The sequence below is a fragment of the Buteo buteo genome, chromosome 18 (assembly GCF_964188355.1).
Source record: "Buteo buteo chromosome 18, bButBut1.hap1.1, whole genome shotgun sequence".
NCBI lineage: Eukaryota > Metazoa > Chordata > Aves > Accipitriformes > Accipitridae > Buteo > Buteo buteo.
The window spans coordinates 4,204,779-4,223,255 of NC_134188.1; the positions used below are offsets into that span (position 1 = coordinate 4,204,779).

Sequence of the window (18,477 nt, forward strand, 5' to 3'; positions counted from 1 at the left end):
TTTAAAGTATTCCATCTCTGGGGGTTGATGGAAACTGCGGGGATGTTTGTGGGGCTGGATACCAAAGGGAATTGCAAAACCACGACCCGGCGTCCCTGCCCTCCCCACGGCCCCATCGTCCCCCTGTCCCCATGGGTGGCAGGTGGGGACGGGGGCTCTTGGCATGAAAGAAACTCCATGAATCTTCATGAGAAGAAGATTCCCAAAGTCTACAGGGCTTTTCCTGCTTTTGGAGTCGCTCGTGACTGCTCCAGCAAGTCACCTGGAAGTTCATATAATTGCCGTAATACAATAAATTTAAAAAAATAGGAGCCTTAAACCTCACCCCTCAAAATTAAGGGGAATTTCTAGAAGGGAAGGTGTGTGCCCAGCGTCTCGCCCAGCCGGGCTGAGGAGGGGTGCAGGTTTCTGCCCCCCCAGCCCGTACCTGGCACCCCGCACCTCTCTCCTCCCGCGTCCGCTGGGACGACGGCGCGGGGAATACGAGCTGCGCGCGGCGGTGACGGCTCCCCGGCATTCCGGGTGTTTGATCCGAGGAAATCACCAGTCAGCCAGGAAATGTCAAGATGACATCACAGGCAGAAATTTATTTTTTTTTTTTTTAAAGCCCTGAAAAAGAGCTTGTTAAAGTCCGTTTCTCTGCAGCACGATCCCAGCTGCTTTCGTTTTTCCTTCGCATTTCGACTTTACGGGAACAGGCAGGCCAATCCTTCCCCCCCCCCAAATATCACTTACTTTTCTCTCCCTTTGATTTACAGCGCTGTTGCTCGCCGTGGCCTCGGCTGGGGCTGGAGGAGCGAGTTCCCGCTCCGCTGGGCCCCTCCTGAAGGGAAGATGCGTGGGATGCCAGTGGGCTGCATCCTACGGCCGGTCCATCCGAGCGCGGGCGTTGGGCGCGTGGGGATTCTGGCCGGATCCCGGCTTGCCCGGACCGGGAAAGGACGGAGGGAACGTGGGAACGGAGCCGCCAGCCCCTTCCCCGTGTGTTTGCTCATGTTCCGGGTGGGCGCCCTGGGCAGCTACAAGGAGGTACCAAAACTTCACAGCAAAACTGCACCTCGTTATTCCGCTCGTTTTGCAATACTGTTAAGGAGCATCCAGCGGAGTATGTGACCCACACATGTTTAATTTCTTTTACAGTCTCTGTTTTGATATATGCTGGATGTGTTTTTATAAAACGAAGATTTATTGGAACCTGGAATTTTATGGCTTTAAGATTCAATTGAGTCCAGATTGCGTGTTTCTCCTTTTGGAAGAGGAGGAGAAGGTTTAAAAGAGCCCGAAGAAGCGTGTTCTGCCTGTGGCACTCGTGAAACTCTAGGCCAAGGCTGACACCTTTTCGCTTAACTTCTACTATAATGTCAAAGCAAAAATTCACCATCAAATATTATGTCTTCCATATGGGATGCCCTGCTGTAGATACAGATCACAGCAATTGTGTTGGGCTTCTTTCTTTTAAGTTATTGTCTGTACCATACGAAAGGCGGGACTCGGTGCAGGATCCAAGGAAGAACGGCAAGTCAGCACTAACTCAAACCATGTATAATTAATGATAATGTGTCTTCACTTACAAACGTGCGCCTGCGCTCTCCGTTTTTCTTGTAAAAGCACAGCGATGCCTTTGCTGCCTGCAACGCTGAGGAAAGCAACGTATTTTTAAAACACATTTAGAGCTGCAGGAGTATCTATTAAACACATTCCATGTATTTATATAACATTAAGCATAAACCAAAGTATTTTCTCGGATGCTAAACATAGCTCAGTAAAGAATAACACGGGCTCAGAAGAAAATTCAGCTCCCATTTTGTACCAGAGCAAACCTGAAGTTTGCTCTGGGGATCTGCCCAGAGAGGTGGTCGATGTCCCATCCCTGGAAACATTCAAGGTCAGGTTGGACGGGGCTCAGAGCAACCCGATTTAGTTGATGTCCCTGCTCACTGCGGGTAGGAAACGACCAGCATCCCAGGAAGCAGAGCCCAAGTCCAGCTCTCCGGTTACCACGACATACATAAACAAACGAGTTTATCACAAGTGACGGAGGGCATCGTGCCAGTTTCAGTTCAAATAATAAAATAAATGGAAAAAAAAAACCAACCCTAACCAACAAATTATTACAGCATGAGGAAAGTCCTGAATGAAAATGATTTTTCATGCGAACACCAGAAATATATCTTGTCATAAACTCGGGCCTCCACATCTGCTTCACCACCAGAGGATTCTTTATAAACAGCCTCTTTAATTTTATCTAACAGCCTGTTCACAGACATGCAGTCCAAAAATACATCTCCTTTTCCTCCTCGCACTATCCTGAGCTTGGCAGGGCACCAAACATGAGGTTCAGCTCCTAGTTCAAAAAAGCCCTTCTTTAAGCATTGACTCTGAGCTTGATTTAATAAAAACTCTGTCCGGCTTCCTCCAGGCAGCCCTAATGGGATGCAGAGCCCCGCACCTCTCGGGGGCTGCTCCAGACCTGCTCCGCATCGGGCAGTAAGATCCTTTTACAGTGAAACCAAATTACTCTGCCGTGGAGCCGGGGAACAGGCCGGTGTTTTCCAGAGTGTCTTCTCCGAGGGGTACAGAGCTTTGCTTTGCCACCCTCCAAAAACAGGAGCGAGCGGGCAGGGCATGAAAAGCAGAGCAGAAACCGCGGCGAGGGATGCCCCGGCACCAGCCTCACGCCAGGGGCATCCCCTGGGGCATTTTTCTCTTCCCCAGGGGAACAGAAAAAAAAGCATCAAAGCCCCTAAAACAGCTTCCAACCCCCAAGTGCCCCGGCAGAAGATGCATCCTCCACGTCCCCAGCGTGCTACTGCACCGCCGAGCGCTTGTAGGTGCTCCTGGAGGAAAAACAAGGCATTTTCCAAAATAGAGGGGTGTTACAGTGGGGCTTGTTCCCAAAACGTCCCCCCGACACCAGCAGCAGAACGACCACCTTCACACCTGCCGACACTGATGTTCCCAAGCACGACACTGATTTTCTGGCTGCTGATTGCCTGGGAAAGCTGGAAGGGATATTGCCTGCCTTTTAAAGCCGGGGCAAAAATGGGTGATGTCGCCCTAGAAGATGAAATACCTCCCCGCTGCGAGGGCTGTGCCAAATCACAGGCCCTAACTTCCAAAGAAATTAGTGTGAGAAACACCACGTAACGTAGCATTCACCCCAATGCAGGATTTAGTGCTAATTAGCTGGATAATTGAAAACATTTAAGAATTATCCCATTTGACAAACTGAGGAGTGGTTTTTAAGCATCGAAATTTGCAGCGATAAAGAAATATTAATGGCCTGGCGCATCTTGATGTCCAGTGGAAGAGGATGTTTAATAGTTTCTCCTTATGGTTCAGTTGTTTATTTAAATTACTTGGAAGCTAAACCAGCAGCAAATATCACCAGTACTGTTGCAGGGGGGGTGGGCTGGGTAATAATAAGCAAATTTATTTAGCATTGCTGCAAAGGATTAAATGGAGTAAAATAAAGGATGGGGGAGTTTCCCGAGCGTTCAGTGAGGCAGGTCCCATTGCCAAGACGCGGAGGAGAATCAGCAGAAATCCTCCGGAGCCCGTCGAGTCCCTTGGTTGCCCTAATGGAGGAAAATTAGCAGCGCAGGTGTGAGCGAAAGGGAACCGCTGCTTTTGGCAAAGGGTGCTGCAGGGCTGTACGATGGAGGGACTCTCTTGGCTGGTGCGGGGGATGCTGGTGGCACCTTGGGGGTTTGTCGTCGATTTTCTGACCAGGTCTTGCAGTCGTGTCAGGGCAGCTTGAGACCCTCGTGCTGCTCGGCTGTCAGTCCCCAGCAGCGTTTCACCCCCAGAATAGGGAGGGAACTGGGGTTTGCTGGGGAGGGGGGTTAGGTCTCTCCAGTCAGGTACCGAATTCCACTTTACAAGGAGCGCCAGCCTTCATCTGATGATGCCTTACTGGTCTGAACTTGGCTGATGCCTGTCAGCTGAATTTCAGCTGAATATTTAGGAGAAACAAATGGAAGACAGTTAATTGGAAGGGAGAAGTGGGTTTAGCTGACATGCTGCCCAGCTGTGAGCTGCAGTACGCTGATCCTTCCTTTAATGTACAACAACAGGAATGTAATTCAGTTTTAAATTAGGCGGCGTATATTGGAAATCTTGCTGGTTTGTAAATCACATTTCAGGAGGTATTTTATTTATAAAAGCACCCACTCATTAGCTGTATCAAAATGCTAATGGTACCTGGGCACACTCTGCGGGAGTTCCTGACATAACTGCATTTCACATCTCCCTAGCACAGGCTCAGATAGCCCCAGCTGGGGGGTACACATGGATCTCGCTGACATCTCTTTTTTTGGCCAGTCCCATAGCCGAGGGGGTCAAATGGAACGGCCCCTTTTGAGTGAAGAGGCTTAGAGGGGAGCGGGATGGGGACGAGCGCGGGCACCGCTGCCCAGGTGGGTGTTGGATCCGTCATCTTTGGAGAGTTCCCAAAGCTGGCTGGATGAGGCTCTGGAAAACCCCATCCCTCTCCAAAGCCCTTTCAGCCTCAGCTTTCACCTGGAGCTCGCAGGCAGCGACAGGCTGGCTCCGAGCATCCCGGCTCCCACCGTAGAGGATGCTCCTTGAAATCCTCTTGGGCAGAGATGCTAAAAGCCTTCTCCCAGTAAAGCCTGGAGGAGCCGGCTCGCCCCGACTGGTAGGAAGGAGGGAAGGAAGGAGGCTTGAAAAGGTCACGCCGAGGCCGCAATTTCCAAACCAGCGTGAGGGAATTGGATGCCTTAACTCCCTCCAGCTTAAAACACTTGGTCTTGGCTGTTAACGGAGTATGCTGTAAGTTTAGCATTTCCTTTACCTAATTAAGGAGAATTAGATGGGGGGACCTGTTAATATCCAAGGAAAAAATTTTGTCTACGGTGCCCGTTCTTCCCCACAGGTTGCTGGTGGAAAATAGCAGCTCGTGGGCAACCTAAGGCAATGTGACTGTAACAGCAGCAAAAGCGGAGGCAAGGAGATGTGGCCTCAGCTGAAGCTGAGACAGTAAACAGAGAAAAAACAGTCCTGAAACATCCATAGGTTTCCTCTATTTATTTCCCTCCTTTCCCAGCATTTTGCTGAGCACTACAGGATTCGAGCCATTATTATTGTAAGAAGTTTTTTGGCTTTTCTGCCTGCAAAAATAGTCATCACCTGTAAATTGAAGGCATCGCTGTCCTCTCTGGTCTGCAGCCAGAGGGGCTGGAAGCAATAGAAGAAGTGTGAACTTTCTCCTTCATCTCAGAGAACATTAACTTCAAAGCCCAGCCGTAAACTTTCAGATGTAATGACTATTTGTCCAAAGGAGAAACACATCAGCTTGATCAACGACTGAAAGGTATAAAACACAGAGGTTACATTTGCTAAACACTTGTGAAAAATACGGGGTTATAATTGGGTGCACGGAGGGGGTAAATGGTTATTGAGTTATTTGGGCAGGGAGGCCCTAGAGGCAGAGTCGAGGCTGTCGTGGGTTGTTGTAGGTCCAGCACCGAGTGGTTTCTGTCCCCGGGGAGCCTGGGCTGCCACGTCACCTTCCTCACCGAGCAGGGACCTCGGCGGCCGCACCGCTCCGACACTTCTCCCAATAAACGGTGGAGAAAACATCTCTCCTTCCAGCTGCTCCGGCGGAGCGTTTAGGACCACCGGCGCTTTCTCTTGTGTCCTTTGCTCGAGCTGTGTGAGCACTGACCTGGGGAAAAGCCGCCCCGGGCGCAGCCGCCTTGTCCCTGAGCATCGCCGAGCTCCAGGGCGCGGGGTCCTGGGGGCTGAGCCCAGACACCCCAGCAGCGCTAACGCAGCCGGGCAGGCGCACTCCGAGTTTTCGGACAACTTCAGTTAGATTCCCCACATCCTTCCTCTTTGGTTTTTTTTTTAACATGCTTTCCATTTTTCTGTCGAAAATTCCCCGGGAAGAGAGTAAGGGTGTCTTTTTGTTTCCATGGCTTGCATATGAGGAATCTGGAGGGAAGAAAATATATATGTGACTTTTTTCCCGGGGTAACCATTGCACATGCCCTTCCTGAGAACATCCCTTCTCCCCTCAGCCGTCAGGATTTGCGTGAGGAGCCCAGACCCCGTCTTTTTCCTGGGCGGTGGGTGCACGGTCCTTGTGCACAGCCCGCGGTGCTCGGGGAGAGCGCTTTGTAGGATTCATCAACTATTTAATGAAAGTGTTTTTCAAAGAACTAATTGGGAGGACTTGCTGCTAGGCACTGGCTCCTGTTTTCTGGGGCCGGGGGATGCAGTCCAGACCTGTGCGATTCCTGCCCGAGGACGGAGAGAAGGAAGTGCTGGAGTACGAAGAGAGATTTTTGAAAGGTCCGTAACATCTTCTGCCAACATCTTTTTTGAATCAGCCCTGCGTGAACAAGCGAGAGCCCGGGAAACCGTGTCATCCTTGTGGGAGAGCCGGGCTCACAGCGGGACCAGCTCCGCGTGGGATGGGGGATGGAAGAGCTGCCGGAGGAGCAAGATGTTGGTGGTGGACCTGCCGTCCGCTCCACCAGGTGTCCTTCTCCAGGTTGTCCCCTCTTCCCCTTCATGGTCCCAAACCAAGCTCCTCCAAGCACCCTGGGGAACAAGCTGTGGGGATGGCCATGCAGGGCTGGAGCTGGGGGTGGCAGTGGGGCTTGAGATGACATTCTGGAAATGTAAAGCACAACAGCAAGCTGAATCCATCTGGTCACCCTCCTCTTCATGGCACGTCACCTTCTGCCCCTCTCCTTGGTCCCGGTGGAGACCCTGGGGACAAGGACAGCTAGTAGTGGGTAGTGGTGGGGCAAGAAAAGCAACAGGGAGGCAGAGAAATTATTTCTTTTAAGGGGCATCTGGCTTTACCCAGGTAAAACCAGTGCAATGCCAGCAGGTCCCACATTCAGAAGATCCCCAAGGGTGTTGCTGGAGCGCAGTGCTCCTCCCCTGTAACCCCACTCTTCGAGGGAGGGCAGCCGGCTGCTTGGCTCCTTTTCCCCCTGTAAAGCCGTACCTGCGCTTTGTAGGTGTGTTTTGTATTTGAGTCTGGTCTTTGCAAAGGGTTCTACTATAGCAATCCCCTTCCCATGCCAGGAGTCCCATTTTTTCTGCCTCCGCTGGATCAGGTCCTGGGCTTCAAAGCACACGGGGAGCAGTGACCCATCTTATTACACGGTCATAAAGCAATGGCCCTTCTCTGTTTCTGTATAAATAATAAACAGTAGTTATACTTGTAAATGGAGGCCTGCCAGAGACTTTGAATACGAGACGTGAGATTTACTCTGAAAAAGGAAGAAGAAAACAAGAATCCTGACAGCTTTCTACCTGGCCGTGCAGCTGTGCTGAAAAAGGTGCCCTGCAGATCAAAGAGAACCCGCTCCTGTTCTCCCCAGGTGCCGCAACGCTTCCCCTGTTAGACCAGATATTACTTATCAGGCAGCAACGCCATGAACAGCACAAATGTGCACTTTGCTCTTTAGATGCCATGAAAGCCAGAAGGATGCCAGATTAGATTTAGGAAAGCGCATATGGATGCATTGCCTTCTCCGGCCTTGCACAGTTCCTTAAAATCCTCTGCTGCTCTGGATGAAGACAGACAGCACGTCTGTGGACAATCACAGCTGTAGAAGCATAATTGCAATTGCTGTCTGAGAGCTGCTTAGTGCTTCTGATAATCCTTGAGACCTGCAGCGAGTGACTACAGTACAAATGCAGAGTATTTTGGGGCAGGGACGCAGTATATGAGCAACTCTGCGGAAGCATTGAGAAAAACCCATCTCTACCCTTTCGGTGGTTACATTTCACTGAAAGAAAAGATGCTCTGAGGCACGGGCACAAGTTCAGACCAAAGCCCAGATTTCCGCCCTCTGGGATTTCAGGCACTTGGGAAGCATCTCTGAGGCAAAGCCCTATACCATGGCTTACCCTAAAGGCTGAGATGCCACCATAGCTCATCTCACCCGAGTCACTGGCCAGAATTCCAGCACCAGTCCACCGACAGCAAATCCCACCGGTTGACTTTGTATGCTCAGAGGGGCGTTCAGCTTCCGGGGAGGTAACGGGAAGGTGACAGCAGTGAAGTCTCATGTCAGTGTCGGGAACAACTGTGTTGCAGCAAAACCTCCCTCTAAACCCCCTACACTGCGTAACAGATGGTACATCTGCTTCTGTTTCCAGTATGATCTCACTAATCACTTTTTAAGAATCTAGCATTCAGGGTTAATCAACATGAGCTGAATTACAGCAAAGGTTCCTACAGCAACAGAAAAATCCCGTGCAACTCCTTTTCCCCAAGTTATCCTCTTGGATAGCGGGGTTTATCCTCTGCCTGAATTCTGCCCAAAGCCCTGTGATCCCTGCAAAGCCAGGGCCTCTCTCCAAAGAGCTTCTGCCTCTTCGGCGTCTTTGTCTATTTGACAAGGCAGCTCTGCCAATAGTTGATTTTTCTGTTCAGTAGTCAAACTAAAAGCTCAACAAACATGATATAGGTCAACCCCAAAACCCTCACAGGAATGGAAGGGCGTATTCCCAAGGAGACCTAGTCTTCAGCTGCAAGGCTTATGAAGAAAAGCTATCATCCACTATAATCCACTGCCTACGACATAGCCTCGAAACACGTAAGATGCAAATTCAAAGCCTTCTGTTTCTCATGCAGAAAAAAGGTTTAAGAAGAGGTTTCCTGGAAGCAGCATCACACCCAGCGTGCCAGGCAGCACCCGAGGCGCGTTGGGGCTGGAGCACAGCAAGGCAGGAGACTGCCTTAGCCTGGCCGTGCCTACGCGGCTCAATAAAAGCAGGTCAGGGTGGAGTGGCACTGCTGGGCTCAGAGCTTGCTCCCCGAGGAGAAAATTTGTCTTGGAAACAGCTACTTGGAGCGATCCAAACCCGAGAATGAGCAGAAATCCAGGGCTGGAGTCCATCCCTTCTTTGCTGGTGGTGTAGACAAGCCCGTCAGATGTGCCTACGCCGTCAGAAACAACTCCCCAGCTGACTTGTGGGTCCTCATCCTTGATTGTCCCTATCGTGTTGGTTAGCACGTGCCTATGCTCTCCTCTGGACTTGGACACGAAGCTCCCTCCAAGCCCCAAGCAGCACTGCTCTGGTCATAACTACTCCTGGGACAGCTTTCAAGAGCGGCATGGGCAAGTTCTGTCCCCCTTCCCTCACGATGCTCCTCCAGCATGGTCCCACCAGCCTTTCCATCCTCCAGCTCTCCTGAATGTTCTCATGCCTCAGTCCAGGGCAGGCAATGCACCCGGAATGTTTTACACTATGGAAACCCAACATTGCTGAGCTACAGCATCGTCTTCATTATCCTGGGCATTTTGAGCTGGGATTAAAAAAAACCCACAAAACCAAACCTACAAAAATACTAGTTCTCTCTTAGGTCCATGAGCGCAACACACAGGGCCAAGCTGAGCCGGAGTCAAGTGCCATGTCATCCAGCCAAAGCCAACCTGCTTTACATGGGCTGGCCCTGAGCAGGGTGGATGCAACCACTCTCAACCACCACCTCCTGGCTCCCACGCCAGCCCTCTGGGGCAGGCAGGTTAGGTATTCCTGCTCTATCTGGTCCAATAAACAGTGTAAATAATGTATACAACATTATACCCCCAGCAGGAGGATTAGGAGAGCCCTGTTGCAGGCTGTCCCATGGCCTGTGGTTTGGCCACAGTCTGAAGATATAGGAGGGCTTTCTTGTGAGATCAGCCTCAAAAAAAGTCAAAACGCTTCTCTTCAGAAATACCAAAGCAAGCCGTTCTGATGTTTCTAATGTTATGGGTTCGACCTGATGAATGGATTGCACACCAATTGTCAGATAGTTTTGGTCAACCAGAAATTGCACTTTTCAGTGAATAAGCTGTTCTTCAGAAATCGTTGGCTCTACTTGGGCCCCCCTCCCCACTGCCACAGGAGAGAGCAGGGAATTGTAGGTAATGCTGGCTGTATGGATCAGCTCTGCTCTGGCTCTAAACTAGCCACCAGCTACTCTCACTCTCTGCCAGCTTTTCTTTTTGGAGACACCAAGGATCTTCAGTAGTTTCCATCTCTCGCTGTGGGCAGCTCCTTCCTCAGCCGCACCTCTCCCGCTGCCGTCAGAATGGCTGTGTAAAGATTTGGTGACCAAACTTAATTTCCATATTGAGGATTTCTATCTACTGTCATGGGTGTTTCCATGTCCTTGCCTTCAGGACACAAATCTTTATGATCCCATCAGGTTATACCATCTATTGTCTGTTATACTTTAAATACCTTCTTAGGGTCAGGTACAAACACAGCAATGCTAATTTTTTCTATCAGGACACAGCAATGGGTCTCCATGGGTGGCTTGGCTAAGAATGGCCCACGTCCCCTGAGGACACACTACTTGGCCCTGATTTTTTGCCGCCTCCATCACCGTACGCTCAGGAGAGCAGACTTTGACCTCTTCTGACTGCTGCTTGGAAGAATCCCACGGGATACAGTCCTGGCAAGAAGAAAGGTCCAGGAGAGCTGGTAGATTTTCAGGGATCACCTCCTGCAAGCTCAAGAACGGTCCCTTCCCAGACGCAGGACATCAGACAAAGACAGCAGGAGGCCTGCATGGGTGAACAAGGAGGTCCTGACAAAACTCAACACAAAGAAGCACACAAGGGTGGAAGCAGAGTCAAGTAATCTTAGGAATAAAGCAAGGACACTGTTGGAGTGTGCAGGGATGGGGTTAGGAAAGCCAAAGCCCACCTGGAGTTGAATCTGGTGAGGGACATGAAGGGCTTCTACTGCTAGAAAATGTGGGCCTGCTGCTGAATGGGGAAAGGGGACCTGGTGATACAGGACATGGAGAAGGCTTAGGTAGTGAGGACAAGAAGGTGATTGGGAGAAGTCACTATGTTTTTATGAAGGGCGATCCATGCTTAACCAACTCGATAGTCTTCTATGAGGAGATGACTGGCTTGGTGGATGAGGGAATAGCAGTGGATGTTGTTTATCTGAACTTTAGCAAGGCTTTTGACACTACCTCCCATGACATCTGCATAAGCAAAAGTATGAAGTATGGGCTAGATATGTGGCCAGTGAGGTGGATGGAAAACTGGCTGAACTGCCAGGCTCAAAGGGTGGTGATCGGTGGCACGAAGTCCAGCTGGAGGCCAAGCCCTAGTGGAGTACCCCGGGGCCAATAACGGGTCCAATACTGTTTAACATCTTCATTAATGACCTGGATGATGGGGCAGGCTGCACCCTCAGCGAGTTTGCAGAGGAGGAGGGAAGGAGGGGTTGATGCACCACTTGCCTGTGTCGCCGTTCAGGGGGACCTCAGCTGGCTGGAGAACTGGGATGACAGCGATCTCATCAAGTTCAGCAAAGGGAAAAGTCCTGCCCCTTGGAAGGAATAACCCCACGCACCAGTACACACTGGGAGCTGACTGGGCTGACAAGAAGCTTTGCAGAGAGGAACCAGGGCTCCTGGTGGACAAGCTGACCGCGAGCCAGCAATGTGCCCTTGTGGTAACACCGGCCAACAGTCTCCTCAGCTGCGTTAGAAAGTGTGTCACGAGCAGGTCAAGGAAGGTGATCCTTCCCATTGGGGAGATGCATCTGGAGTGCTGTGTCCAGTTCTGGGCTCACCCGTGCAAGAGAGACAGGGATGTACCTGGGTGAGTCCCTTGAAGACGATTAAGTGACTGGGGCAACTGACATAGGAGGAAAGGCTCAGAGAGCTGGGGTTGTTGACCCTTGAGAAAAGAAGGCTCAGGGAAGATCTTATCAGTGTCTTTAAATACCTGATGTTGGGAGAGACTAAAGAAGACGGAGCCAGGCTCTTCTCCGTGGTGCCCAGCGACAGGACCAGAGTCAATGAGCACGAACTGAAATGCTTTTTTACTGTGAGGGTGATTGAACAACAGAAGAATTCTGGTTGTGAAGTCTCTGTCCTTGGAGATACTCAAAACCTGACTAGACACAGTCCTGGTCAGCCTGCTGTGGCTGACCCTGCTTGAGCAGGGGGCTTGGCCTGGGCGAACTCCAGAGCTCCCTTCCAAGCCCAACCATGCTGTGATTCTGTGAGATTTGTTTAAATCTCCAGCATTAAGTGCAGTTATTTTCAAGTATTCCATCACTTCACACCTCAGTACAGGAAATTTGGCCTTCAAGCCCAACAGCACATTGAACCTTTACCAAACCTGTGAGGGTAGAGTTTCAGGAGAGCTCTAACAACCTAACAAACCAACGACGTACAAAATGTGCCATGCAAGTCAGATGTTTCTACAGCAACAACCATATGATCAAAAGTTTCTCAAACAAAACCATTTGCTGTCAGGACAGAATGGAGCCAAGTCAGTATGATTCAAGTTTTTAGAGTCAATTTTGTAAAATGTCAGAAGGAGTTACTTAGTGCCACCCAGTGTTGGCAGCTAGAAAAAGAAGGTTAAATATGGTTACAACTGGGTGTAGCCTAGTGAAACAGGAAAAAAAATCCCTGCTCTTGCTTTCTGTATCAGGGGTGAGTAATTCCACAGAAGCTGTGCAGCACTGAGGTCCAGGAGATAGCTGTCTTGCAGCCAAAATGCAGCTTAGCCGTCTTGTTAAAAAAAAAATCTTCCACCGTTTAAATTCACTTTTCAAAGCAGGTAATTGGTTTGAGATGTAGATGGCCTCTTTTGTCACAAGACTCACTCCTCTAGTCTGACAGCAGTCTAGAGAGAAAGTTGTGCTGACTTTTGTGGTTAGATGTTGAGGAATTTAGATGAGAAACAGCTATATAAGAGGTGTCTGTTTCCTAGGATGAGTACAGGTAAAACATTGCCTCCTTCCCCCTTTTTCTCAGATGCTGCATATGACCTGCCTTTTCCTTGAAGTCTTTTAAATCATAAAGGATCTCACATTTATCAGACGTGGAAATAAGTACTCTCCCCGTTATGATCTTTGGATGACCGAATAATTGCATTCATACTTTTGTCCTTCAAAGAACTTTATAAAGCCAGGTAAGTGTCGTGGTCCCATTCAGCAGACGTGGAAAGCGAGGTGCTGAGCAGGCACTGTCCTCCCCATCGCAGCAGAGAGCTGGGTCCTGGCCAGGAGGGGATGGAGGGGATCCGGAGCCCAGCACCCAAGTGGGAAAGAGAGGAAGGGGAAAGCAAGGCACTGAGATGCCTCGAATCCACCAGATTTTGGGGGGTGAGGGGATCCCAGGGTTGTAGTTTCACCTGTAGTGGCCGCGGCAGAGAAATCCTCCTTCTAGCATCTTGTGCTCCTTTACTCTGCCCCGAAGTAGTCTCGTTGCCCAGAGAAAAAAAGACAACAGCGGTTTCAGTGGTTCTCTGCTAGTTCTTTATTTCAGCCCCTAGAAGCCAGAGGGCCAAGGAGAGACTGACGCAGGAGTTTATCTCGGGATGATACAACAAAAAACCAACAGCAAAGTGAAGGGTGGCTGCCCCCTGAAGCAACCTCACCTCCGTGAGGTGCCACGCTGGTTATCCGTGTTTCTGGGTGGGAGGGGGTCCCTATGGGCATTTTTACTTTTTTTCTCCCACCCATGGAGCCATCTCCCAGTCGCACAGCCGATCCCTTGGATCCGTGCCTGCCGACAACAAGCTTCCTTTCTCACTTACCTTTCACCGAGCGCTGGGAAACGGGCCAGGCGGTGCGGCCACAGGTCACGTGCCGAAAAATCCTCTTCTAGGACCAACACACTCGGACTGTTTTTTTTTCTTTTCTTGCTACTCCGTCGAGGTTCCTGCAGGACCTGGGAGCTGGGCTGGCTCTGCTGGGTCCCATAGGAAGACCTCCACGGTCATTAATTACATCTGCATGTCTCACTAGGGCCCCCCATGTCCTAGGTGGTGTCCACAGCTATGAGATTCCCAGCCCTCCTCCCACAGAGCTCACAGTTTAAAACCCAAGGTGGAAAATCACTAATGCCTGTGACGACTGCTCAGCCCATGCCTCAGGAATTCATCAAAAAGAGGATTTTCCCAAAGAGGGGCCACAGGACACAGCGAGCACAGAAAGAGTTGGGTGGAGGAAGGAGACCAGACAAATACAGCATTCATGGAAAAAAAAAAAAATCCGTGTGTATCCCTCTAGTTAGGAAGGTTTACAAAGTAGGTTTACAATGAGAGACAGTCCCTGCTGCAGAGGTTTTACAGTCCCAGCGATCAGGATGAAATAGCAGGAAGGGGAAAGACAGACGCAGGAGACCTGGGAGTCCCTGCGTTACAGAGCAGCTCTGCTCGGTTTGCAGGTCCGAGGCATTTTTAAGCCTATAAATAAACCGGGGACGTTAATGATGCCATTAATCTCCACTGGCTGCTCTCCCAGCTATTTTCAGTGGCGAGGTTACCTTGCCTCTCCCAGCAAAAGTAGGTCTCGAGGGTTGGGGCGGGCGAGCGGCGGGGACGGATGCTGTGTGCCCCGGGGCTGGGGACCACCACGTCCTCGGCAGCGCACCAGGAGATGTCCCACGCGCCAGCCCTCGGGGCTCCCAGCCTGGAGGGAGACGCAAGAAAACACAAGAAAACACTCGTCAGGTAATAAACGATGGGAAAAAGCAGAGTGCTGCTGGCTGCAGAGGGGAAGAGCGTGACTGGTCCTGCCTGCGGTCCGCGGGGTGGAGGTGCGTTCTCCATCTCCTGCGAGTCCCGGTGGAGACCCTCTGCTCCTCGGGACCCCCTGGGAGCCTGCTGCCCCACTTCTGCCTTTCCAAGGACAGAAAGTGGCAGGGCTCGGACCTACAGGAGGGGACAGGCCAGAGGGTCCCAGCGTGCCAGCCCAAGGCAGGGATTGGGCTGGATTGCAGGTCCTTGGGGAGAACAAGGTCTGTCCTGGGAGAGCTTCCCACCCATCACTCACACCGACAGTCGGTGCCTCCCTCATAGGCAGAGAGGGAAAAGTTCCCTTTCCTTTCCACCCAGGGGGAGCAGGAATGTCATAAACTCAGACAGCAAAAGGTGCTTTTCCTCCTTCCCACAAACACCAGGAAAAAATAAAAAGGGGGGGACGGAGGTGGGTGCATGTTGCCTTTCTGTTCTTGTATGAAGCTGATCTGAAGTAGGTCAATATATAGTCATCCCAACACAACCTTGCCTTGTCACGTATGGCGTGACACAAGAAAAGCTCTGTCTCTGCTCTTCACTAAGCCCTCACTATGGCATCCCGTGAGGAGAGCAGCCCCAGGAGCACATCTGCCGGGGAGAAGAGCGGCCCAACATCTGCTCCCAGGGCTCACACTGCACCCAGAGCTGGTTTGGCTGCAGACGGTGTGGTCCCGAGGTTCACCTTACAGGTGTACCATGCTTTTGTTTGTTTTGTTATTTCTGTTACAATATGCCAGGAAAAATGAATTCTTAAGAGAAAATGAAGTTCACACTTACTGGAAATAGGTGCCTTTGAAAACCACTTTGAAAACACTGCTTTCCTTTGACCTGCCCGCTCAGATAGCCAAGGCGGTCAGATACTACCACATGTGGTTAGAGAAATGAAAGTTCCTGTACCATCAGATAATAATGCCGGCCAACCTTTTCTTTTATCTTCTGCAATGAGCTCAAGAAGTTGAGACAGTCTCAAAGTAATATCACAAAGGAGTTGTTCACACTCTGGTCCCGGGTGACATTAGGCTTCTGTAGCTACTAGCACTTACTCTCCTGAAGCATCCAGTGGCATAGACTCAGTTTCCCTATCTTCTCAGAAAGCACCTGCTTTTTTTTGTTCTTTGTGTTGCTTAGTGTTGTTTCCCAAATTTTTAATACCTGTAGTGGTCTGGATGCCACTTCCTTATAACATATCAACTAGAAAAAATGAGGAGAAATTTGGATGTTTTTCTTACCTTAACAATGACATTTTGGGGCCAATGTCAGCAATTTCTTTGCGGGAGGGCCAGCCCTCTTGACCTGGCTTGCAGCTCACAAACACTGCAACGTGTTCTCCCTCAGGCACGACTATGAAATGCATTGAACTTACCTGGGTTTTGCTGTTTTGCCTCAATTATATCCGCTGGACGATCTGAAAGCACCGTTAACGCTACAGCTTCCATGCTGCAACTGCTGTCTACCGTCTTTTAGGGGTCATGCAGAACACGACCATTTGAAGGTCTCTGGAGGGCTGGGTGGCATGTGCGCGGCATAAGGAGGCAAGGTTTGGTGCTGCGTAGAGCCAGTTTGGCAAACAGAGACATAACTGGATCCCGTTGGTATAAACTGGAGCAACCTCAATCTCGGTAGGGAAGTGGGGAAAAATGCCCCTCAAAATCCCAGTTTTACTCCTGGTATTCTGTGTCTGGAGAAGCAGCATGTCCAATAAGAAACCAGCTTGCAACTGCAATCTGGCACAAGACGCGCAGAGATACTCTAGACAGACTTAACGTTCACCTTGACAAAGTAATCAACTTGTCGAGCAAAGGAAGTCATCGTGGCCAGAGTGGTGATGGAAGGTAACTAATACTCTCCATCTGCACCATCAGGCAATTAAGGATTTAAAATACTACAAGAGAGGAGAACTGAAATGCTAGAGAAGAAAACATATATACAGAAGTGGAGACATTAGCAGCATGTAAGGGCCAGAAAAATGGAAAAGAAATGCCAGAAATGTTTCATATTGGCCCCAAATGAATAACAGCCTCAAATGAAGTGGTTAAGGTTTGTTGCATATGGTAAAAATACAGGCTAAGCCAAGCAAACGGTCTCAGGCTAGTAGCACAGAAGAAATTGTCTCCCTGGAGCAAAAAAGGCATCTGTTTGTTTATCTCGGTTATGAAAATGTCCTTGTCAGATGTTAGCAGTGCTGAGCTCTCTCTAGGCAGGTCCCTTACCCCTTCCCAGCTCCAGAAGAGACCCGTAAACCAATTCACGATGCATCTACCCATCCCAAGCAGTCAGCCCCGCTCCCCCCAGGGGTGCTGAGCCCCCCGAGCGGTCTCAGAAGGCACAACCCTCCCCATGCCTAGAAAATCCTGCTGCAGAAAACCGTGGCAACTAGGAGGAGTGACACTGGAAGAGATCCCTGCGCTCCCCTGAAGCCTCACCTGCACAGCATCACTCTGCGGGGACAGGGTTATGTAAAAAAGTGCCTTTAATGGCAATAACCAGCTCAAATAATTCCTTCCTGCTGACCCCGCTGCTCGCTCACCCCAGGGCACGAATCCTGCCTGCACGACACTTCCCGGCTCCAGGAGGGGAGTGCTGAGGACCAGGGCCTGGAATGGCCCAGTCTTAAACAAAATCCAGCGAAAACGTGTTGCTGCTTGGAAAAAAACCACCAAACAAAGAAAAAACCCAACTCGGGGAGTTCCCCGCTCAGCACGCTGGTGAAGAGGTGACGCGCTGCGGCTCAGAGTTAAGAGGGAGCAGCTAGAGCAGGGGTGGAAGCTGCTGACAAAGATCAGACTCAAACTATGACCAGTGTTTCCACATTTCCAAAAGGAGGGAGAGCAGGGAGACAGCGTTTCGGACAGGCAATAGCTGGAGCAAAGTGGGAGAGCTGAGCCCTGCAGCAAGGCTTAAGGGAACCAATGCACGCAGCCGCTGACTGACAGCACTGGCATCTCCAGGAAGGCTTGAGGACTCACGCCTGACCTGCACGTTTTGGAGACCAACAAAAGCAGCGATTCATCAGATCGGTCGCAGAAATGTGAAATAGTCTCTTATTAACGTGGACAATTTGCCTGGGAAAACGGGTCCTGGTGCCTTTCCTCCAGGAGTCTTGGCTAGACAGCAGTGGGAGCCCGTTGTTGCCTTCTGTAGGAGCAGGATGATGCTGTGCTGGCCAGGCGAGAAAATGAAGTTTGTCTCCTGGTCCTAAGTGAGCACTGAACAGACTACGGGATTCAAGAACACTGGCAATGACCACAGCTATATAAACCTGGCATTTCAGTGTGCCCCTGAAGCAGCGGAGCCTCTTACTGCGGCTGGTCTGAACCGACTGCTTTAGCTGGTTGGGGTTTCTCGGTGTCCTGGAGGAGACATTAGGCAGTTGTGAGATTCAGCCTCTAATTAGGTCCCTGTAGTGGTGAGATTGCTTCCTTTATAATCACTCAGTGGGAACTGGTACTTTATACTCTGTACTCAAATTTTTATTTCTTTCACCCTTGTTTTCTCTCCAAAGCCCGGAGTCTCCCAGTCCACTGGCTGACAGCTGCAAAAGCCTTTGACATTCACTTTAAGGACTTCTTTTCAGCTGCTTCACATTTTCTTTTGACAAGCTCTTCCAGTGATATTTACTGCAACTAATGAATTAACTCACAGCTGGACCACTTGCTAGTCTTTTCAATCCGGTGCTGTTTTAAATCTTGATTAGCTGGTTTGATTTTTACATCTCATAGAGCTGCTAAGTCCCAGTTGTCCCGCTGCACACCATGGTTGGGAGATGGTTCCCAGTTACACAGAGCAGCAGCCACGGGCAGTACACAGGCACGAGGCATTCCGGGGATGCTCCACCTCTCCAACAGGTAGCAAACCAGCCTATTATCCAGAGGAAGTAGTTCAGTTCACAGGGAAAGTCGTTTGGATAGCTGGAAAAGAAAGGGTCTTACTAATT

The 18,477-nt window shown here is 50.3% G+C and overlaps 1 protein-coding gene across 1 annotated transcript in view; it reads right to left on the reverse strand.

Annotated features, from left to right (window-relative positions):
- Window positions 1-5,028: 5,028 nt before the first annotated feature.
- LOC142041636 (uncharacterized) overlaps window positions 5,029-18,477 on the reverse strand; it is a 67,111-nt gene continuing 53,662 nt past the window's right edge. The window contains exons 4-5 of the mRNA XM_075050659.1: window positions 14,291-14,436; window positions 5,029-5,958 (exon numbers count right to left, since the gene is read on the reverse strand). Coding sequence (XP_074906760.1) covers window positions 5,537-5,958; window positions 14,291-14,436 — 568 coding nt within the window. The 3' untranslated portion in view covers window positions 5,029-5,536. The remainder of the gene's footprint in view (window positions 5,959-14,290; window positions 14,437-18,477) is intronic.